The 23711-nt window shown below is 45.6% G+C and overlaps 1 protein-coding gene across 3 annotated transcripts in view; it reads right to left on the bottom strand.

Annotated features, from left to right (window-relative positions):
- The window catches only part of myo1b (myosin IB), a gene marked incomplete at its 5' end in the record, with an annotated part of 53073 nt that overhangs the window by 7297 nt on the left and 22065 nt on the right, over positions 1-23711 (bottom strand). For 2 of the 3 annotated variants that reach the window (XM_080839983.1, XM_080839984.1), the window contains 18 exons: positions 1626-1712; positions 1829-1897; positions 2008-2157; positions 3077-3170; positions 3880-4080; positions 4407-4633; positions 4854-5054; positions 5321-5383; positions 6596-6700; positions 9423-9488; positions 9593-9679; positions 11008-11126; positions 12268-12415; positions 13521-13624; positions 14422-14520; positions 18006-18069; positions 20350-20396; positions 21611-21715. In XM_080839983.1, coding sequence (XP_080696109.1) covers positions 1626-1712; positions 1829-1897; positions 2008-2157; positions 3077-3170; positions 3880-4080; positions 4407-4633; positions 4854-5054; positions 5321-5383; positions 6596-6700; positions 9423-9488; positions 9593-9679; positions 11008-11126; positions 12268-12415; positions 13521-13624; positions 14422-14520; positions 18006-18069; positions 20350-20396; positions 21611-21715 — 2036 coding nt within the window. Of the gene's footprint in view, positions 1-1225; positions 1313-1625; positions 1713-1828; positions 1898-2007; positions 2158-3076; positions 3171-3879; positions 4081-4406; positions 4634-4853; positions 5055-5320; positions 5384-6595; positions 6701-9422; positions 9489-9592; positions 9680-11007; positions 11127-12267; positions 12416-13520; positions 13625-14421; positions 14521-18005; positions 18070-20349; positions 20397-21610; positions 21716-23711 lie in introns of all 3 variants that reach the window. The other variant, XM_080839985.1, reaches the window with a different exon arrangement.

Here is a 23711-nt window from a genome sequence, read left to right as displayed (position 1 = left end):
TGTTTGCCAGCAGCTAGATCTGTGGAGCTTATTACCATTTGTTGGCAAGGGGGCATCAACAATAAAACCAAGAACCCCAGCAAACCTCTCCCATCCACAAGTGGAGTCAAAGCCAATATCATCTGATTTGACCCCTAAAGCCAAATATTCCAATCGAAATGACCCCGGCGTGATAAGAGGCTTTAATCGACTGCTCTTGCCACATGCAACACAAACACGCAGGACGACTATGCCGTCAAGATAGCTGGTCATAAATGGTCTTTCATGCTTATCAACAGTCAAATCAGCCATGAAGGCGGGAGATAAAATGTTGCTGAAGAGGAGGACCAAAGGGCATCTTCAAAAACATGATAAAGATTAGGATAAAGCCTATGACAGCAGGGGATTTGGCCAGACTGCAATATCCGCTAAAGCTAAAGGGGCTTGCTGTGATCTTGGTGAAACTGAGTGGGTTGTTTTTATTGACTTAATAACCTCTCTGTATTGTACAGAGGCAACAGTATGGACATTCCATGACGACCTAGGATGAGTTTAGAGTGATGACCATGACCATCTGCTTTGACCTCCAATGTATGGAGTAAATACAATCACTGTCTTGTCCAAATGTTATTACTTCGATCTCAACGTATATAGTGTGCTTTTAGTGAAGCTATCAGACGGGAACCATACATGCACATGAACAGAACTGGGCTATGGCACATTTTGTGTTTTTGATCACAGCACTGGTTTGCTCCTTCAAGTTCGATGAATGTCAGGAAACATGCACACAATGGCATTAGTGGCTTAGGATGCTTTATATACTCATAATTCAGACTCATGGACAATTAGGATTAAAAACTGTAAACTTATTCATGGAAATGTCTCCTACAGAAGAAAACATAAGTGTATGTAATTAAAATTCAAAAGCAAAGGGCATAAGCAAACACAAAAAATGGTATAAAATTAGATGGTGAAGGACAAAGGGGTGGTTAGTATGGTAGTCGCCCAGATGACTTCACCCAAAAGAAATGTCACCTATGAAACAGTGAAACAAACTTTTGTTACAGACTCAACTACAGGGTGGGGTGGGATGGGTTAGTGGACCACTGGACAACAGAGGAAAGGGTCGGTTCATTCACTGGTCTGATGCTGTGGGGCGGGGAGGGGAGGGGGGATTGGGGGGGGGGGGGGGGGGGGGGATGGATTGCTGGAAGGGCGCAACCACGGTGGCAGGCTGGTCAAATACCTTAGTTCCCAACCAGGCTGCCCAAATGACAGTGACAGCGTGCTTATTCCTGGCCTCCTCCTTTAGACGCCGCAGTTCTGTCCGAGCCTGAAGGGGGTTAGCCAAGGCATATTAAAAGGTGAGTGAAAAGGATCCAAATGGGGAAAAAAAAGGAGTGAGAAGACGAGTGAGAGCTGGTGAAGAAAAAGCTGCAGTGAGTAGGTGGCAACAGAAGATAGAAAAAAAGCAGGTGAACTTGTTCGCTTGTGGGCTCGGTGAAAAACTACCCGACACAAAACTACCTGGATGGATCACCCTGTGAGTGGGAAACAGCCCCTCAGCTGTCTTACCGATGATTATCCTCACCACACCTTCATTCCCCACCATGGACCAATGTCTAATGACAGCTAAGGACCATTACCTGAGTTCCATGCCAGTAAGCTGCAATTGTAGTCACAGCCTCTTCACAGCGCTTCTGGTATTTCAGCTCACGCAGGATCTTTCGTGCCTGTGGTCGTAAGAGTTAAATCAAGTCACTGAAGGATCCTTATCCAAATTATGGCCAAAAAAATCATAGCACACTGTTCCAGCCCTTAAGGCCCATCAGTATTATATCAACCTCACCTTCCATCCTCTGATGAAGGACTGCATCACTAAGGTGGCGCTCTTAATCTTCTGGTACTTCTTTTGTTGCTACAAAAGCAAAAAGGCAGACGTGAGATATTCTGACCGACTGCAGAGAAAGCCGATAAGCAATGAAGAGCAGGCCTGAGCCCCTTCACCAATGTCTAGGGAATTCTTACCGCATAACGCCGATACCAGGCAGCCACCACCACCTGGCTCTTCTTCAGTAGCAGGAAATGGGTGCGGGACTTCCAGCCCCGGTAGATCTTCTGGATGAGTGTTGCCAGGTCCTGTAGACACCCCCGCCTCTTCTCCTCCAGAAAGAATAGCTACAGGATCGAAGGTCGGAAAATACATTCAGCACAGAAACAGAAGCACTTCAGGAACAAATATAAGTGCTGAGAATGTGTGATACAGGGATACTCCCTCAACAACGGTTTCCGCCCAACACGAGAGGGAGAGGTGAGACACAAACGATAGCGGCTAGCTACAAGCATCATTAACAACCCACATGTCTCTCATTCCATGACTAGCCTGGTTTCTTAAAAAACATATCCAGAGATCGCAACTCTGACAGTCACTCTTGAGGTTGACCCCCCCCCTTTGATGTGTCTGCCCCTATCAATCCACCATCTCCCAAAAAATCAGACAGTGGGCTTTCAGGGATTGGGAGACTGGGGGGATGACTTCACTTGAGCAGACAAGAAGTGAGATCCCACGCTGATACAGCTCTGACTGCACAGCTGGGCACCTAGAGTAAGTGGGAGGAATGCGCACGCACAGGATGAAACAACTGTGGGCTTTTACAGGCCAGGGATGTTGTTTGGGCTCTGGGACAGAGAAGAGGCCCATTAAACGCACTCCTCGCCGGCTCTGGAATTTCTCAGCGCAGGCCCAATTTCCCATGTAAACGCACCAACGGGGAAAGCAGATAAGTAAAACCATGTGTCGTGCCGTTTAGCTTGTTTTTTTGGCCATTGCTGCTAATTATCAGAGTCCCTCAGAGGAGCACAACTTCCTGTTTGAAAAAGCTGTGTAAAAATCATGTATACATTAGACATGCAAATATTTCTAACCATAGAAAACTATTCCGCCCCATTTGGTCGAATGTGTGCTACACGGTAATATTGTGGCATTTTTGTGCTGAAGATCGTTTTTCAGACATTAGCTCTGCTAAGTGAAATAGGGCATAAGTAGTGTACAATACATTTACTGGGGTCTTGTCACTGTGAACGGTCGGCCACTCACTGTTCTGGGGTTCCTGATGAAGATCTTCGAGCGACCGTAAGAGAATTCCTCTTGGGCCACCTGTAAGTCTGTCAGCAACACCTCCACTCCCTCCCTGTAAGTCAGACAATATTCAGCCATGAGACACACAAAACACACACAGACAACAACAAGATAAGGGAAAGGCCAGATGAAGGAGATAGAAAGAGATGTAAAAAAAGGACATCTGATATAACAGCAAGACATGATACAACATGTAACATGCTATTGTGCACAGATCAGTGCCAGTTGCCTGACTCAGAAATGGAGAAACACAGTTGTTCAGCCTTAAGACAGCCTGCATGCCTCATAGTAAGACCACTGTGAGATGAAGATGACTGCAGGTAGATAAGCAGGGCTGGCCACAGTAGCGCTAATCAAGATGAAACTCAAGACTCAGCTGGGCATGTCTGCCGTGGCATGTTGATATGGGCAGATTCTGCCCTGACTGATAGGACTGCTCGATATCAGTGCAAACAGTAGTTCTGTCTGATAGTAACTGAGGTAACCTTGCTTGCCATGTGAGGAGTCTTTCAGACAAGCTGCTACTTGTCCATTCAAAGAACCAGTCTGTTCTTTCCGTTTGACTGGCAGACAGTAAAAAGAATATTGACTTACGAGCCAAGTGTTATGTTTTAGTAACCACACAATGCTGCTTTTGAATGGCACACACACACGTCAACATCAATAGTTGAGACATCACAGACGAGGACTCCAGACAAAACAAAAACTTGTTCCAAATCTGGAAACGTGGGAATAATAAGCAGCATTGCTTGATGTCTCACCTGGCAGGACCCCTCCAGTGAGGCCAGGTCTGCTTGCAGAGCATCTTGTAGCGCTCCAGACAGGGCTCGTAGGGTTGGCGGAAAGCGTAGCCTGCTCTCCTCACACGTACGTTCTCCATCAGCCCCAAGTAGTGCACCTGGTGGCACACCAGCGTGTCTGTGAAGATGTGAGGCGCCTTCTTGTCATTGGGCTTGATGCACCTGGATAGAGGAGATGAAATCACACGTTAGATGTTGTGTACAGCAATTGTGTGTGTGGCTTTAAATTTGAAAATGGTTTTCATTGCCACTCTCAGTATAACAAAAAGGGATTCGATCTAGTTCCATTTACAGTTCCATTTAGTCATTTAGCAGACGCTTTTATCCAAAGCGACTTACAAGGATGTATATACACATTTTACACTGATGGCACATTGCACATCAGGATCAGGAGCAATTAGGGTTTGGGTTAGGGAATCGACAGGGAATCGAACTAGCGACCTTCTGATTACTAAACGACTTCTCTACCTTCTAGTCTGTGAGCTCACCTAATGTAGTTGGGATTCTTGGTCTGGAGGTTCTTCATGAGTGTCGACACGGAGACTCTGAACTGGAAGCCTGCAGTGGGTGGTCTCTTCAGGTTGATCTTGGCTGGGTTGCCCTCGGGGAAGAGTTGTCTCATCAGGCTGTGGTTGGCCTTGTACATGGCTTGGGAGAGGTCTCGGTAGAGCAGATCGTTATTCTTGTCCACAAAACCCTCCACGCGGTACAGCACCTATAGAAAAAAGGCGTTATTGACACTTTCCAAAGCATTGTCAACTTTAGCTTTAGTAATAATAAACATTAATTAGTGATATTTAGACATTCATGAGAGCAACAATCCATCCTCTGAACTGTAAAAGAGTCACAAATGGTTGCAAATGGTGAACTGAGAATATAATAAATGGGAAAACACATTGAGTGCCTGTGTTCTAGAACTGCTACAAGGCATTCACCTTGCCAGCATAGTGCTGGATGCGGAAGCAGTTGTGTGGCAGGCTGTGGTCCGTCAGGAACTTGGAGTTCTTGCTCTGACGGCTCTCAAAGTGCTGGTGCTCAGCGCAGATGGTGTTGAGTTTGTCCAGGAAGGTTTCATCGGTCACGGTGCCCGGCCGCAGGCACTCCTCATCCAACATGGCCAGGATCCCATTCTGGTTCTAAAACAGGAGATGGGCAGAGGATGAAGAGAAATAGAAAAGAAGGATTAACAAAAAGATTAATGGGGCAAATCAGCTCCACACATCAACCTAAATTGGAACTGTATGTGTTTCAATTGACTTGTATACAAATGAAAGCTATATGACTTCATGGGGGAACAAGACAAATCAAACTTAGCTGAGCTTGTCATTAAATGCCGATTTACAGGAAGCCATTAAATCTATTTTTTTTTTCAAACTTTCCAGAAAATGATGATTACACTCACATTCTCGATGAGGTCACATATGATGGCATTGTTGAAATATTCAATGTTGGTCCACTCGATGCCCTGTAACACACACCAGACAGGATCAGATGACTACAGTTTTCCTCCAGCCATACAGCCATTCATCCAGCCATCATGTGGTGGGTAATCTCCTGACACCAGTCCAACCAAATTATTTCAGGTGTAAAACAATTTCACTTTTTCCTGATAGCAACAATTCCTAACTCCTTCCTAATGTACAACTGATGAGGGAGAACAAAACATATAGTCTGAAATGATACATCTTCATCCTATTATCTGTCATTTTAGATTTGTTTGTTTTTCTTTTTTCTTTAAATCCTGATTTAGTCAGATCAGATTTCGTTGAGCAGCTAGTACATTTGTTCAACACCCCAGAATCGTTCTGAAGCGTGAGTCACACGGCCTCCTGCACTTTGTTGGGTATAATGACACTGTCAGGTTTCCCGACACGGCACCAGAACTTAAGGCATCACCTGATGAAAGCCACGCTGGATTGAAGGATGGAGGCGTGAGTTACAAATGGGGCTCTAATCAGAGGGAGGGTCTAGCGCTTATGAAACAGTCTGGGAAATGCTGCCGGCTGATTTAACTATGGGACAGGCGGGAGGGAGGGAGGGAGGTGGAATGGAGTGGGGTGGGTGGGCTCTGTGATGTGGGATCTGCACTGCGTAGCCCCCCCCCCCCCCCCACCATAGTCTCCAAGCCATAGTCTCCAGAGCCGTGGTATTTTCCCATGCACTCTGCTGGAAGGGGGCCAGGGAGTGGAATATCACTGATGGGGGGTCAAGGGAGCGAGAGGGCACATACTCAGAGCTCTGAAAGCAAACAGGGCTCCTGAGGCCCCCCGAGACCACTCTGTTTACCCTCACTGGAGTGAGGGATCACTTCCGTCCCCAGAATCACACAGCGAGGGAAGAGTGAGTGAGTGTGTGCGTGAGCGAGTGAGAAAGAGAGTGAGAAAGAATGATAGAAAAACAATCTAAACAGATGGATGGGCGGGGGGGGGGGGGGGGGAGATTTGGGAGGGTTGTGCAAGAGGAGGAAACAACTGTAGAGAGAGGATGGATAAAATACACCACAACACGCCTTTCTCATAATGAAGCCGCCATGACGACCATTTAAGAGAGGGCCATCTGGTTTGATGATGATGATGATGGGGAGGGAGGGGTCGAATCACAAATGTCACTCAAATTTTAATAGGAAACAGATGCAATGTGCCGTTTTGCCCTGCAGGGGGAGCAGCGGTTCTCTCACCTCACGGATATACTCCTCCTGTTCCTCGCGGAGTGTCAGCTCGATGAAGATCTGCTGCAGCTTCTCGTTGCAATAGTTGATGATGAACTGCTCAAAACTGTTGTCCTGCAGGAGAGAGGAAATGACGGCAGACGTGGTTCAGACTCAGATCCTGCTGTGACATGCATCAGAGCACTGCACTGCAAGACACGCCATGGCACTGCAAACCATTAGTCGGGTACGGCGCGGTTGGGTCAGACTTGGAACGGTTCGGCCGATGCCTCCTGCCTCTGCCTCCATGGCCCCCCGTGAGGAGACATGAATCATACCCAGCCATCCTTCCTCTCTATCTCTTTTGGTTAGTCACTGTTTCACTCTATCCACACTCTGTGTTCCTTTGTCCTGTTGCAACAACAGCCTTTTCATTCAAGTCTGTGAATTATGCACAGTTAAGTCACACTCACATTAACAGAAAAGGGTTTTGATGATTTTGCTCTGAACTGGGAAAATAATCAAATGTTTTCCTGCCTGTGGCTATGAGAGGGGGATGGGTTACAGTCACTAACTACACAACACATATTCTCTTGGATACAAATCTTACTGCCATCACTAAACAAACACAAAACATACTTTACTAGAAGACGGACAGCTTGGTTATAAAACCTTATCTGTCCTTATCCTGTCATATCACAGATTTGGTACATAAGACCTCACAACCCCCCCCCAATCAGCCCCTCCAGGCTCCCTGTTTGGTTGAGTCACTTATATGTTATAAGTAGATATGGTCCGTTCCCGGCAGCAAAAGAGATCATTAACCTTTTACTAACTGCAGTAAAGTACAGTCATGGCATATTCACGCACTACGGACAGAATGTTTGCTGAGTTGGTTAGGTTAGAACACTCATTGGCTTATGATACAGAGGTTAGGATTGTAGGCCTACTGATAGAGCGGGATCAAAGACACATGCCGTGCCTCCCTAAAAAGAAGGAGAAGGATGCATAATATAACACAAAGCAGACATTCTATTATTAATAGTCTTTTGAACTTAACATCCTTCCCTTCTTTATAGAGAAAACCCAGTGCCTCAGAGTCCATTACAAGTAAGCCACTGCAAACGCCAGTTTAAAAAAAAAAAAATGATCTTCCAATGGGCAGCACAAGCCATTGCTGAAATATAGTCTGCCTGATTTACTCTCCCTAGCCTGCTTTGGCCCTGGCGGTTCCCCTCTGGAGCTTTAAGCCAAGAAGCCAGCCTGGCATAAACAGCTGTGGTGACTGGAGGCCATTGAGAGATGGAGGGATACCCATAAACCTTAAAAGTAGGTCCGACCTTGTGTCCAGTCAGCGGATCTCACTGGGTGCTCACTGTCCCTCAACAGCCTAAAAGCGTCTTGCTTGTCAGGCTAACATTTCAGCAAGGCCAGGGAGCCTGCCTTTAAAACCACAATGTTACCAACACCAGCACTGCAAACACTGCCCCTACAGAGGGCGGTCAGCAGTGGGGTAATATTGTGGCAGGCAGGCATGCTGCACAGTTTTGTGGCGTACAGAGTTGTTGAGATAAAAAAAAAAAAAGAGCTGAATTAGGACTAAGATTAAAGGCTAGAATCGCAACATGCACACTGCCAAATCACAATCCCGGCAGGTGTACTTACTCCGTCCTGGTGTCACAGACACAACAATGACAAAACAACAACAACATTCAGGAGAGAGGAAGAGCATCAGACAGGAGCACACAAGCATGTCTAAAATAAAGCACTTCAACACTGCACTGGTGAAAGGCTATCGTTTCTGCTCTACTTTCCGCTCCACACTTACCTCTCACGCACGCCAGATCTGAGACCATGAAACCAAAATGCATGGCAAAAAAATGCATGTTAAACTCCATGTAGTATCCAATCAATAGTTGATGATTATTGTGTTTCATGCACATCCTGCAAACAGCGTTTGGTGTGAAAGTGTAGGGTAAACCTGGTTTTATGGTGTTTGAGTGGTAAAATACTTGGGATCAGACACTGTTTTAATATCTGACCCGGACTGCTAGAACACTCAAGTCACAGAGACAGCTGTAGGGAGACACAGTGGAGCCAGTCATAATGGACCTGGTATCCCCAAATACTGTCTGTGTTCCATTACACTGAAAGAGAGGGACATTTTCTGCCCGGATGAGGAGGGAGGAAAACTTGGACAGCCACAGGAGTTACTCCTAAACAGAATAAGCACTGATGGCATTTCTTTTTTAGCAGTATTTTATACAAGGCAGCTGATGTGGTGTATGACTAATAGAGTCAAACACTGAAAATGTCAAAACCAGACTTAAGTCTCTACTGACTAAGGTGTAAATCTACATTTCTGTCTTAAATGCTCCTCTTCGTGTCTCTCTCGCCAATTTACGGCATGAGAAAAGTCGGAGAGCATAACAACAGAACAAGCCTCTGGCGGTTCTCTGTGCTTTACGAAAACACAAATCACCGAGCTCTAAACTCACTCTGACTCACAGGTCCTACCAGTTACTCTTGGACTCTGGACAGAAACAAGCCCAGACTACTCTATGTTTCCAAGATCGCACTGATGGGACGGCTCTCCATCGGATCCTTTGTCCGGAACTGCAATTCAAACATTCAACCCTTGACTCTACTTGGGAGCTTTCCAGCTACAGGGAAGCCATTATATTTCCACTCATATTTCATTAACTGGTGCAGGATTAGGGATTAATTCTGAGGGGGGAAAAAAACTGCTTCCTCATGTAATGTAATTAAACGACACACCTGCACACAGAGGGGAGTGTTTCAGAGCAGAGAAAAAGGTTAACTGAGCACAACTCGTGGCAGGGCAAAGGCACCTTACCTCAAATATTTCAAAGCCATAGATATCCAGCACACCCATTACTTTCTTGCGATGTTTAGTTTGTGCCTGGAAGAGAAGAGAAATTGAATGTAGTTAAATGTATCTAGAAATTCTAATGGGGAGCAAATAACTAGACTGAAAGTGTAGAGGTCAGGGCGGACATGTTGTACCTTGATGCTTTCATTGATGCGGTTGACCAGCCAGCTGAAGAGTCGGCTGTAGAGATTTTTGGCGAGGGCATCTCGGGCATAGTAAGCCTGTCAATAAATAATAACAAACAAAGCTTGTTAGCCTCTGCTGTTCATGAAGCTGCGAGTTGAATGGTCAAGGCAGTTAGAAGGCTGAAAGTGCATTTACATCAGCACAACCACACAAAAGAGAATGAAATCACCACAGGGTCAGGGACATCCATGAACATTCATTCCTCTAAAAAATTCTTGTAGCCACATGTTTTCCCCCTCAGTAGAAACTACCACTACAAAACAAAAAACCTTCATAGTGCTATGTGTGAGGACGGAACCCTGAGTGAAATAGGATCCCAACAGTCTAAGCAAGCTCATCCTCTGGCAGGGAGCCAGCCGTGAGGACAGCCTGTCATCCATCACAACATCTTGGCAGACGAAAGTAGTCAGCAGAAGAGGCTGAACTCTGGGTGACTTTGAGCTATAGCTAGGGCACCTCCATGCCAGGGGCATCGCACAAACCACCAAAACAGAGAGAGAAGTGCACACCAGTCCCAATCATATGCAATGGGCATTACAAACATGCTGAGATGAGGGGCCGTCTTAGGCTTCAGACATGTTGATGATTTATCTTTACCCTTCCTCCTCCTCCTCCTCTTCATTTTGTTTGTTTTATCAGGCCGGATGTTTGTGACGGGACGATCTGGCCCCAGAGTGACGCCGTGGCTCTCTAGAATGGCTCCTTGTGAAACCAAATCTGTGCTTCAGTCCGCTTCAAAACTGCATATGTGAGGGAAACCAATCTCATCCTTCTTTTTCCCCTTAATTTTTTGTCCTTTATTTTACCCATAAACTGTTTTTGGGGCTAGGAGACTCCCAAACTGCCACATCGATGTCATTTGAGGTCCACAGCTTCTGGCACCACAGACGTCCTGAATTTGACCCACTTCCTCAATTCCAGGAGAGAGTGCAGCATTTATAATTGATAGGTTTTCATGTTGAGGAGACGCAGAAAAGAGGTCACTCGATTTGGGGGAATGAGACCTTGTCCCAAAACCTTTTACTCATAAACCTGAACCAGACAGACCTCCTCTCCAGCCACCATACAAACACAGGTCTGAACACTCAAGGAGGGTAACAGACCAAATATTCTATTCTATTATTTTATGTTTAAATATGTATGTTATATAATGGTATCAATAGAGCATGATAAATTAAAGAATCCAAAACCCCTCAGATGTCAGTAGGCAGTGGTGCAGATGGGATTTTTGAACTGGGGTGGGATGCTAACATTTTTTAAACATTATTTACTGATGATTGTGGCCTTACGTAGGGAGAGTGGTGGGGACGGATCAGGGTCACTATGAATCTGGGGGGGACATGTCGGAGTAGGAGTGCCTCACCTGAGCCACGTTGAGGGTGGTGGACACCTTCTCCATCTTTGCCTCCACGGTGCGGTAGCTGAAGGCCCTCTCCAGCACAGACTGCTCTATGCCCAGCAGCTCACACATCTCCTTCAGATCTGGGTGGAGGACACCGTGGGGGTTGGGTCACATACAGTGCTAAATAGCGCTCAACAGTAGGCAAAACACCCAGCAATTATGTGCTGATTGGGTGGTTAGTCAGTGTATTTAGGCTTACACTATGACTATATAAATCACACATCAGAATAGAAAACATGGCATAGGACATGGCAAAGTAGGTGTTGGAGGTGGAGCTAGTTTGAATTACTTTATATACAGTTTTATATACAGGGACACAAGATAAACCTCACACTGCTTTTTGCAAGACTGGTTTAATCTTCACCAATGTGTTGTATTTTAAAAGCTTGTTATATTATCCATCTTATACGTAACTAGTTACCAGATCGGTCAAATAAATGTTGCGAAAGTATAAAGTGGAAATATTCATGTAAAGTACAAGTACTTAAGACAGTACTCAGTAAATGTACTTAGTTTATTTCCTCCATAGGGAACAAACTAACAATATGGCCTTTAAAAAGGCCAAAATCCTGATCCAAATGCTGATATTGCCATTCCCCGTACCATCCGGCCCTAAAACATTGCTGCCATCATTAATGAGCTGTGAAAGTACAATATTCTATAGTACTCCGTGTTCATGCAGACCATGATTTTGGTGACTGGCTCACTTTAAATGACAGCAAATATATCTACAGAGCACTTCAGCCTCTGCTTTTAGCACTGGGCACATTTCTGCGAAATTGCTAGGAAATACTGACATTACTTATTTTAACCTTATGAATGTTGGGGTCTAGGTGAATATGTGATCATGTTATTTTTTCTCATTCCCAAGATCCATTTTGTCAACAGTGATGAATGAGGCTGTCTACAATTACAGTAAGCCAGCAATTATATTGTCTGGGTATGAGATGTCTGGAGCAAGCACTGCACCAATAGGTGGCAGTAGAGGTCAACTAGGCGAAACGAGCCATTCATACGTGAAGTTACGTGGTTCATACATGTAAGACTACAAGGTTTACTTGTTCCAACTGTTTTGCTGGCCTCCAGTAAAATGTCAAGGGGATATAAAATTTGTGGATATAAAATATTAAAAATAAAGATTTTGACACAAATTCAGAAAACAAAGGAGCAGTTAGAGCCCCACTTCACTAGCAGCACATGTGCCTGGGCCTGGGCCTTTACCATTCTTGTCCTTGACTCGGCTCTCGTCGAAGCCGTTGACCCTCGACTCGGGCTTGAACTCGATGTTGCCCAACTTCAGCACGGCGGCCACCAGCTCCAGCACAGACTGCACCTCGTCCTCCATGAAGCCCACAATTTGCATGGCGTTCTGGAGGCCGCGTGGGGAGGGGGGGGGGGGGAGAAAAAACAACAAACATACAATCAGTCAACGCGGCTGAGACGACGACTGACGGCGAGCACTGCAGTCCCCGGGTGAAGGGCGCTGGGGCCCCCCGAGTCGAGCCTCATCTCTGGTGACTGGAGTTATAGTGTAAATACACAGCAAGAACTGAGCTACGATCACACAGACAAACGCAATCAGCACTCAGGTCAGGACCGAGAGACTGCAGGGCACCATTTCTGGCACTCAAGGCAGCTGGAGATGCTGGAGTGCGGGAAAAGAAAACAGCCTCATGGCCTACAAACAACAAAAAGTAAATTCCAAAAACGTACTTATGACGTAGACACTGGGACTAAACATATGGCCACATTGGAACACATTGGTTGGACAGGCCAAACTTGCCTCTTCAGAGTCTTTGCAATGTATGTCTTTACAGCAGATGGATGCTGAGGTCCTTATGGCAGCTTACACAATACTGCAGCTCATAAAGCAGCACAGATTCTAGTCTAACTGCATTAATAAGGAAATTAAAGAGAGAGATGTGAAGAGATGAAATACATTCAGCTATCTGACTGATTCCTGACTGTGGATGTTTGGATGTCACAAACAGGACATGGAGCCCAGGACAAGTAGTTACTACCTCCACAGACACAAAGCTGACTGAGCGATGGATACACAATCTAATTTTTATATCACAGAAGCGGTGAACGGATGACACATTAGATATCAGAGACTTTAAAAAGTTACGAAATGATGACCAATCGGGTAGATAAGAGACAATAAATACTTTAGTTCTCCATGAAATGACGTGCCAATAGCAGTTGGAAAATAAAACATGTTGCAAAGACATCAGCAATGGAAAACCCCACTGTAATGATGCAGGTCTCTGCAGTTAATGCGTTAGTAGGCAGACAACCAGATAATGGATTCATGAAGAGTGGGAGTATGAAAGCTCTGACGCAATCATGTAAACCTGCAAACAACCTCTCATAGGTAGCAGTACGGAGTAGGAGGAAGGTCACCAGAGGCAGAAAGAAGGAGGGAGGCGGAGAGAAATAGACCCATGCACAGTTTCTGAGGAGGCATATCTTACTCTGACTGTTCTGAAGTTTGCAGCATCATCTAGTCCATTGACTGTGGCCGAGTCCAGACTCAAATAGTTGTATTGGCTGAAGTCTCTGTCCAGCTTCAGCTTTTCTGTGGGGTGAAGACACAAAAACTTTAAACAGTATCACATAAACAGGTTCACTTTAAAACGGATCACTTTAAAACAGGTTCACATAAAACGCATCAGCTAATCGAGGAAGGCGTGTCTAGGTGATGCAGTTAACACTGACTCAAAGGAGTTTGTGATTAGACTGTGAATATGACCACATATACTCTTAGTTTAAGTGCCTTTTGCTGAACTGAATTGCCCGATCGGATTGCAAGTCACCCAGACTGGTGCCTATTCCCACCCTTTGAGGGCCGACATGAAAGATGTCTGCATTGTTCTCCTTCACAGTGTGTGTGTCAAACAATGGCTCCGGTCCAGTGAAGCTCAATGGAAGCGTTAGAGATGAAAGATCGGGCACCGGTGCCGTAGTGGTCAATGGAGTCAGCCAGCACAGAAGCTCCACTACACCCACATTCCATCGAAAAAGGTGCTGAGCATTACATAAAACAGACCCGCTCCAACCAAAACAAACATGGGAGTTTGCGTCATACACAACAGAGGGAGATAGAGCAGATACCACTCAACTGCTTATTTTTCAGTATCAAGAAAGAAAAGCTCATGTGAACTAGAAGTCTGAATGACAGAACAAACATAGAAGACAAATAAATTACAAAGTGTAGATAAAACCCGTACAAAATGTAACCATGCCAACAAAGACACTCCAAAAAAACTACAGCAGTTAAATCAGTCTGAGTGGGTGAGATGAGGACTAAGCGTGATGAGGACTGCTTGAGAGCGTGAAATGAGGACTGCTTGAGAGCGTGAAATGGGTCCTTACTGAGTGTGTCTTCTGATGCTCCGGACAAGAGCTGGTAGAAAACGTGAAAGTTGCGCTCTCCACGGGGCTGCTTGACAACTCGAGATTTCTCCAGAAGATCTATACAAAAAAAAAAGAAAGAGTAAAAAAATAAGTAAGGGTTACATATCTTATATACATCAGTTTAATCTTCAGTCATAACTTTCAACATTTATTCTTAGGCCTGTTGTAAACAACATGTTTTTATAGGTAATCAGAACATAATCTATTCCTTTGACAATAATGGCATATTTCCAAGGCCTGCTCCATAATACGGACACCGTGTCAGAGGTCAGTCCACCTTTCCTCCTTCCCTCTTAAAACAGGAATGTATTCCACATTACAACTAAATGTTTGTCACCATGGAGATGGCATGATCGAGGCTCCTCTCATTGTTCATTGTGCTTGAGCCGGGACAGGAAGTCTCACAGCACAAATCCATATGAAGAGATCAAAACAGTAAGGAGAGCACACAGTCTCAGGCTTCAGTCAATAATAACCTAGAGGAAGTCAGGCAAACTTTATGGGTAGTAATGTTTAATAGGAAGCTATAAAAGGTTGGGATTGTTACCAGAAAATTCCAAAGAACAGCCATGAGGATGACGACCTTTTCTCCAAAGAAACGTAATAGTATGTATTTCAATTGAGGAGAAGGGACTCCCATGATTTTAAGCATATACAAGTAGAAATACAATTAGAGTTCAATGAAGTACCATCCTCCACTGTGCACCCTAAACTATAACATGTGCTTGGAGAGCCCACTTAATAGATTAGGCTTTACATCATGTGGGCAATGAGCAGCTCAATAGTGAGCAGGTAGGAGGTTACGATTTCTGTGCCGCCCATCAGAGCAATCACACTACTCTCTCTAGTGCCAGGCTGAATGGCTCAGAGCACAGATCTCATCAATACTTCATGGCCTATTGAAAAGCTCTCCTGTGGAGCACTGCAACTGAGCTGTAATCAAGGATTACAGACACACCACAGAGAGTGCCCTCTTTACTCCCCTCCCTCAAACTCTACCTCTCCCTTCAATCCATCTCTTTTTCTCTCTGCCTCCCCCTCATCTCTCTCTCTCTCTCTCTCTGCCTCCCTCCTGCTATCTTTCTGGGAGCTTCTGGACTGGAGTGGTCACCCTGAGACTGATAGAACACTGAGACTGATAGAACATGGCGCTGGGCTCTACAGTGCTCGGAACTCTCCCCCTGAGGGGCTTTGACACTGACCTTTCACCCTTTGTACACTGAAGGACACACGCACTGTTATTGCAATTTCATAACTCCTCGGCTTCTCCCCAGCTAGGACTTTCAGCAACTATGTGTGATATGTAGTAGTGTTTTTCGCTGAAGACGACGGACCAGGATATTGCGATTTCCAGCAGAAAAAGGCAGAATGTTTATTACTTTTTAGGAGAGTAAACATTCCAGGTTTGTGTCTGAGGAATCTGAGATGGTCTTGAACTGGAGTTCAGTTTGACAAGAGATAAGCTTGGCATGTTTTCTTATACCAAGGGGTCTTACAAATGCAATCCAAACCACTTAACCTCTGAAACCACAAAATCACCCTCGGCTAAGCCGCATGTCCTGTCATGTCCTACCCTTCGGATGAGTCTTTTGTTCATTCCTCAGGCCATCTTGATGACTTTTCCAACTATGTGACATTTCCCTCAAACATTCATTATCAGTGAATAAGTATGTTCTTAGAGTCACAACCCCTATAGTGCTGGGGATATGGGTGCATGTTGAAACCCATGACATCAATAAACACACAGAAGAACATAAAAATGTCTCTAATCCATCATCCAGAATCTATTCTAACAGGGCCGTTCAAGTCAGCTGATTCTTCCTGAGGCAAAGCAGAGACAACAGAAGGCTCTAATGCCACTGACGCCTGACAACAACCCTGAGGCCTGGAGCACTCCTATGGGAGAGCAACATTAGTCCTCATGACAGGATGTCTGCTTTGAATGTGTTGGACATGGTGCCCTATTGTGATGGAGCTTTGACAGAGCCCATCATTGTATGGGGTGAACTGTGTGAGCTTTAAGTATTCAAAATTAACCTCCGGCTGATTTTACTATCCATGGTACAGCCAACCCCTTTGACGAAGCTCGACAGTATACCCATACAATAGGTCTCCAATGACCGATGCCCTGTTTCTCTCCCATCCTGTGACCTTCAGTTGGTGTGTTAATGCAGGCAAAATAACACAGAACCTGAGAGAGGGGTAGAGTGCTGAGGGAGGGAGGAAAAAAAACAGATAGATAGAAAGATAGCGGGGACGAGCTGATATTCTCACTACTCACTAGTGCGCCAGTGGACACTATTAGAGGGAGCACAAACAGAGTCATATTGATCAGAACTGCTCTTTAGTGGGTGGACTGGCAGGCCTCACGTGTGAGGTGGAAAGCAGGCTGATCGACCGACCTCACTCCACACTCCGACAGAGATGCTGCTAGCAAGCTACAAAGGTAGCTGCCAGGCTTGGATTAAAGAGACTGTGACAGTAGAACGAACTACACGGTGACCTACACGACCTGTATCACACCACAGTTGCTTGTTGTTGATGCATGTTTTGAAAATACCCGCCCAAGGCACTTGGAACAAGTTATGTACACAAACATGGGGACGTGGAGTATAAACATGCAGAGGTAGTAGTTAGGGTAAAGACACCAAAACAGAATAGAAGACTGAGGCGCCTTCCACACAACGGTGAAAACGGTGATTTTGCAAAGATGGAAGTTTTATTGTGTTTTGGCCTTTCGTAAGACCTCAACTTTATCCAATCACGTTTCTTTCTCCATTAAGCTTCAGTCTGAAGTCTGTCCTCCAAAGCCTTCACCGAATCCTCAGCAGTAATGAAGAGGACATCTACTTTTGATTGGCAGGCACATCATGCTGATCAGACAATTTGATTAATTTCTACAAGGAGGACAGAATCTATTGGAAACATCAGCAGCCATCAAGCCTTCTCTGTGTTTGTTTGATATAACGTGACGCTAAATAAAAGCAACCTTGATTCTTGCAATAAATTCACTTCACTGAGTACATTTTAGCTCATGGAAGGATTTGGATATTATCCATTCCCACCCAACAAATAGCCTTCCCACCCCAGGATGACATCCTGGTAAAGGTCAGTGGTGAGAGTAGTAAAAGGGCGTAGGCCACATTATATATACATTTTTAACATAGATTGTTATTGCAACATGCAGCGTTAAGTTTTGGCCGATAAAATTAATTATCTATGGACACCAGGCCATCAACAACAAATCCTAGCGGAAACCCTGATAGATAGTACTCCACTGTTTCACTAGCCAATCCATGAGGACGAGTATAAGTTCTCCCAATGTTGTCGTATGGATGCAAAGCCTTTTGAAAACGCAAAGGAAAAACGCCATTTTCGAAAATTTCCGTTGTTGTGTGGATGGCCCTTGATACTATAGCTGCAACTATAGGACTGCAGGTTGACCCACAGAGGTTCTGTCATCTTCCAAATTGCTCAGCTGGGAGAGCTACTCAACAGGACCCCATTGATGAAACCAAATACAGCAGTCTCATAAAACTCACAGTTACTGATTACTCCTCCTATGGGGTCCCCTTTGAAGTCAAACTCGATGTCCATATATTTCCCCTGCAAAGAAAACAGAAAACAGTCAAGGCAAAATCCACACGCTGAGGTCACTGGCTTTTTTAATAGACTTCAATTCATTTCTTTGGGAAATCCTATTTTAACATTGCTACTTTCTGCTAATGTAGTCAAAATAAGATAAAGTGAGCAAACGGCCAAGCCTTTAATGGCTGTTCCACCCCAGTGATGCCATTGAACCAAGGCCTGTAATACTGCAAAAGGCTCGCTTTGTTGCTCGATGTGGCTCTGGTTGCGGCTTTTAATGGCAGGAGGGAGCCTACAGAGGCAAAAGCTGCTGCAAATCTGGCTGAAACACGAACCATACACGAGAGCAAAGGACTGGAGGGGGTGAGGTGGGGGGTGGCGGGGAAGGGTGGTTGGGGGGGAGGGTGGGTGGTTGGTTCTACTCCAAACCCATTTCATCTCGGAGCCCAGGCCTATTCATAACGCTGGCTGCCAATCACACATAGATTTGCAATGGAGTAATGGACTACTGTGGAGGAAATGATGATGATGAAAAAAAAATGATGACTTTTTTTTTTCTCTCTCTCTTCATCTTTGACTACAGTGGTAAAAACAAACCGTTCTCTTATAGTCTCCCGTTTTAAGTTTAGGACAGAAACAGTAAGCCTAGTGTCTCAAGAGCCGTTTGATTTTCTTCCACAGTGTGTGCGCGCGTGTGTGCGCATATGTGTGTTATTTATGGCTAACAGCTCATCAAAAGCCAGGCCTGCAAAACGCATAACTGCTGCCAAATTCAACAACTTTTTTTTCTGCTAAAGGAAGCAACTGATCAAAACATTTGTGCTTGCCTAGTGGTGCTGGTTTACAACTCAATGGCTTGAACGGAGTCAGGGACTACAGTTTACTAAAAGCCCCCTTGAAAATGGCAAAAAGGCAAAAAAGCACAGATGGCAACAAAAAAAAACCTAAAAACATTCACACGGCAGATTATCGTCAGACTATTGCAATCTTGAGGCAATCTGGAGCCCCAATGCATGATGTGTGTGTGTGTGTGCAGTGGGCTTAGTCTCTCGGGCTGAGTACATAACGTCTCCGGCCTAATTGAAGAAGCCTGTGGCGACGTGATGACATCAGGGAGGAATCTGAAACAGCCGAGGCTGCCAATGGCCTTCAGTGTTCTTGTGAAAAAAAAAAGAGCAACCAATCCACTGAGCGTGAGAAAACCCAGACAAAGCTGGCGCACAAACATCTCTTTTCATATCTTCACATGTGTTCCCCTACACCAGTGATCCCCCTCTTGCAGCACAAAACAGTCTGGGAGGGGAGATATCCGGAATAAATTCAAATGCTTTCGTTGCAAACCTGCATTGTTGTCTTACAAGAGCAGGCGCAAGAGACACACTGCTGCTGACCTAACCTAACCTATGCTACCTCAGCATATAGCCTATAATGCACTGTATGTTTACACAGAGTGGGAAAGGAGGCAGAGGGGAAGTTTACACTGGTCTAGGCACCAAAGGTCAGTTCTGCAGCATTCCAATATGGCCGTTGCCGTCCATCTCCCCCCCCCCCCCCCCCCCCCCCCCCCCCCCCCCCCCCCCCCCCCCCATCCTGCTGTGTACTGAGGCTTCATCCACACTGGAGCAAACATGTGCCACTGTGCGGCCGCTGCCAACTGCATCTGCACAAGGCAGCCCTGTCTGACGGCTCAGGTGGCACCCCGGGCCGAGGCTAGCGGTGCAGCGCGAGAGGCTCTCTCCAGGAGCAGGAGCTCTTTTTGGGGGAGAGTGCAGCTCACAAAACAAGATGACTTTGGCAGGACGACCGGGCAGACATCTGGAGATGGTTGCCAGAGAGGTTACGCTGCCTAGAGTTTCATTTGAATCCGCCTCTGTACTGAAACAGTAATTGCTTTGCCTTCGTGTCAAGCTCAGCCGAGCACAGCCAAATGTGTCCAGATGCTGGTCAACAGAGGCTCGATAAAGGGCGAAGGCGCACAACAAAAGACAAAGGAGAGATGGGGAGATGACAACCAGATGATAGTGCACTGAAAATGGAGTGAGGCCTACCAGGGCTACACACTACCTTGCCATCCAACCATACTCATTTTTCTTTGGTGTTGTATAACTGTGAGCTGTAGGTCCAACTGAAGCTTGTATTTGCCTTTGTCGGAGTTGGCGCTTGGATCAAAGGTTCAGATGCACATAATCTTAAGCAAATACAGCCAGGCCGAGGCCAAAGTGGAGATCAAACCGGACTATAAAACCTCACTGCCAGAAAGAGAGAGAGACAGAGAGACAGAGAGAGAGAGATACTCACAAATCGAGAGGAGTTGTCATTCCGGACAGTCTTGGCATTCCCAAAGGCTGCAAGGGATAAAACATGTCAGGTTATGTGTGTCAGGCAGACTGGATTTTCATTCTGGCTGACATCTCTGCGCTGAAAAAATAATTACCGTCTGGAGCGCCTCGTCATATCCCTGTGCTGTCAAACACACTCATGCACCGCTTAACCTGATTGCCAACATCTAAGCCCTTTAGTGGGGGCGATTCGAAAAAGAGTTCCAAATATATATCTAAGCTGTCCAAATATGCCACACCTTTCCTGTAATGGCTTTTGGGGATGATTGCAGTGGTGATTTCAACAAATTACTCTACAAAGGCACAGGATTAAAGAGAACTTTCCGATGCATTGACATCAGAGAGTCTAAACATTAAAGGGGTAAATGCTTCAACGTGTGGGGCAAAGTGTAGGAGCACACCGAAGCCTAAGATTATCAACTCAAATGCTATTGATGTCAAATGACTTGATTTGGGCTAAATTTAGATGTTTTTTCAACAGTGCATTATTCAGCTATACATCCTGTTATATTTCTTCCTGTTTTATGTGAGAAAAATATATGAATGGCAATTGGCTCATCACCGATCTGAGTATTAGTCTAGTGTAGCGCTGTAGGATACCCCTCTCTATCTGTCCAATGTAGCTGGTCAAACAGCACTGGTAATGAATATCCTTGCAGGAGAATAACTTCTCAATGCCTATGAACCCTCCGGGTGCCTGCAGGAGAAGAGTGGGGAGCAGGAAGTGTGCAGTGCCTCTGGCGTACGGGTCATTACTGCCAGCAGCTAAACTCTTACAGATGTGGGGCGTAGCGCTCTGCTCTGCTCTGCTTTGCAGCAGGACTGGGCACTGCCTTAGCTCATCGCTCATGGGCATTTCCTGTGCAAGGCCCCACATTAAAAACACCACTGTTGCCATGCCAGTGGGGAGGAGTGAGCTGGGAGCCCCATTAAGGAAGGAGAGGACTATTTAATGCAGGGGGGTAACAACGGTTGGCGCTCTGCAAACTCAATCTGCACATGAACTCTTGGAGAGCTTTAAAAGTGGTCTGAAATAACTTCATGTGCAAGGGTCATTTAATTTCATCAAAAAGTGTTTGAGGTATGTGCAATGTTGGGAAGTGATTAACATAAGTATGTTATCAGGTACAGACATGCATAAGGTACGATAGGTGGAGAACACACACACACACCACACACACCACACACACCACACACACACAGTTTGAGAGCTCACTCACCCTCCAGCACTGGGTTGGACTGCAGCAGCTGCTCCTTCACCTTGTTCACCTCCTGGCCCTTGCCGCACACGGCCGCCACGTATGACATCACCAGCTTGCTGGCCTCTGAAACATCGAAGAGGGAGAGTCAAAGGTCACACTCCTTCAGACTAGACTAAACACACACCCATGAACATGTATCCAGAGTATACACGCACCCATACACACGCACCCCCCAAAAAAAATCCCCCTTCCCATCAGCATCAGTCGCTCTTTCTGGGTGGGGGCCGTCTTTCCCACCACACCCTGAACTCCATGACACCCCCACAGGAAATCTACAGACGTCCTCCTGCGCTGACATCATGTGTTTTATTAGATGGTAGCCATTACTCTACAGAGTTGTCATTATTCATTGTGGGAACTTAAGTGAGCACTCGAGGCATTGGGGAGTACTGGAGTGAACGGTTGCCCAGAAGCAGCTTTCAAAAAGAACAGGCCATCTGCAATAATCCCGGATTGATCTACAATTACTTTTCCATGTCTAGGCTGCGGAAGGCTTATGCATCTGTGACACTACAGCGAAATCACTGCGTGGGCTCTGCTGCGACAAGGTTTCTTTCCAACAAAATCAGTTGGACCAGGAGCTTGGGCTGGCCTGCTGTCTGCAGTGAGAGGTTGTGTTGTTAGTGGTTTAAATCAGAACGGGCCGATTTCAACCGAAGGACATTTAAGGTCACCCCGTTTCACACTGAAAGTTTTCATCAGGTTCAGATGAGGGAGTGATCTTGCCGCCAGTGGCAGCTGCTTCCGGCTGCTGTGAATGGAGCGCTGTACAAAACTAAGAGCTTACGTCACCAAGACCATCAGGGAAGGTGGATGCTGATTGAAGACGAATGTAGTGAGGAATCACACTGAGAAAAGACACGGCTATCTTTAAATGGGAAGAAAAAGCGAGATATGCGAGACGGAAACGGGCAGAGAAAGGCAAGGGTGCATTCCAAGGGCGAAACTAGGGCAGTCTCAGCCACAGCGCTAATGCACACTGAAGTGACATTTAATACGAGCCGAAGAATGACATCGGCACAAACCCACTGCCCTGGGTAGAACACCCATTCATTGTGTCTCCGAGGGTCAATGCCACACACACACACACACACACACACACATTTCCATACCGGACAGGGCACAGTCAAAGGACTCCAGTAGAATTCATGTGGAACAAGAGTCTTTAATTCTTGTTGCCTGAAGCCACAGATACAGGAAACAACACCTGACACTGTTCAGTGAGCCCTCTTGTTTTGATTCTCAGTTGTGGTCGAACGCACCACAAATTTCACCAGAAGGCATAATTCAAGCATTCAAAACCAGTTTACTCGATTAAGTGAAATGCTGCATTTAAAGTTTTGCAAAACACACCAGACGCTTCCATCAAAGGCCTCAAATGAAAAAGAATATGAACTCAAAATTCAGCAGCTGAATCCAGTCTGCTTCTCTTCCTGTATTATATAAAACGTTGGTTGGCACAAACACAAACAAACAAAAACTGATGAAGGATTGAAGGTTCGTGAATAACTCAGAAGGGAAAAGGCAGGCCTAAAATACAAAAGGACTTAAAAAAAAAGAACTGAACTGAATTGGGCTGAAGTCGATCCTAACGCCTGACAGGCTTGAGAAACAGAACATTGTGTCCTGAATGGGCAGCCATAACCTCCTAGGCCCCAGTGAGTGAGCTACGGCTCTCCACACTGTCATGGGCACACATTGATAAGCCAGCTCTGAGCTAAACAACATAGTCAGGTTGAGGGTGGCGTACAGACAGAGACAGAACAGGCACACAGGACGAGCTCCGGTCTTCCAAACCTCAGGAGAAGGGTTGACTTGGCATCAGGCAGTTCAGAGCAGCTGTTTACTACAGAATATTCAGTGAGGGGATTTTCGGCTAGCATGCTTAAACTATTACGAGCCCACTGCTAAGGTATAAGTATAGGCTTTTAAAATGGAGATCTCCTGTGAGGAGCACAGTGCAGAATTAAAGGTTACATCACAGATAAAAGAAGATAAGGGCTCATAAATTTGAAGCAAAATCTCAATTATAAGGGATCTGCATGAGGTACCATTTTCC

Source organism: Sprattus sprattus, assembly GCF_963457725.1.
Source record: "Sprattus sprattus genome assembly, chromosome: 5".
Classification (NCBI taxonomy): Eukaryota; Metazoa; Chordata; class Actinopteri; order Clupeiformes; family Clupeidae; genus Sprattus; species Sprattus sprattus.
The sequence above is the reverse complement of the archived record's forward strand: the minus strand, read 5'-3'. Positions and strand labels throughout refer to the sequence as shown.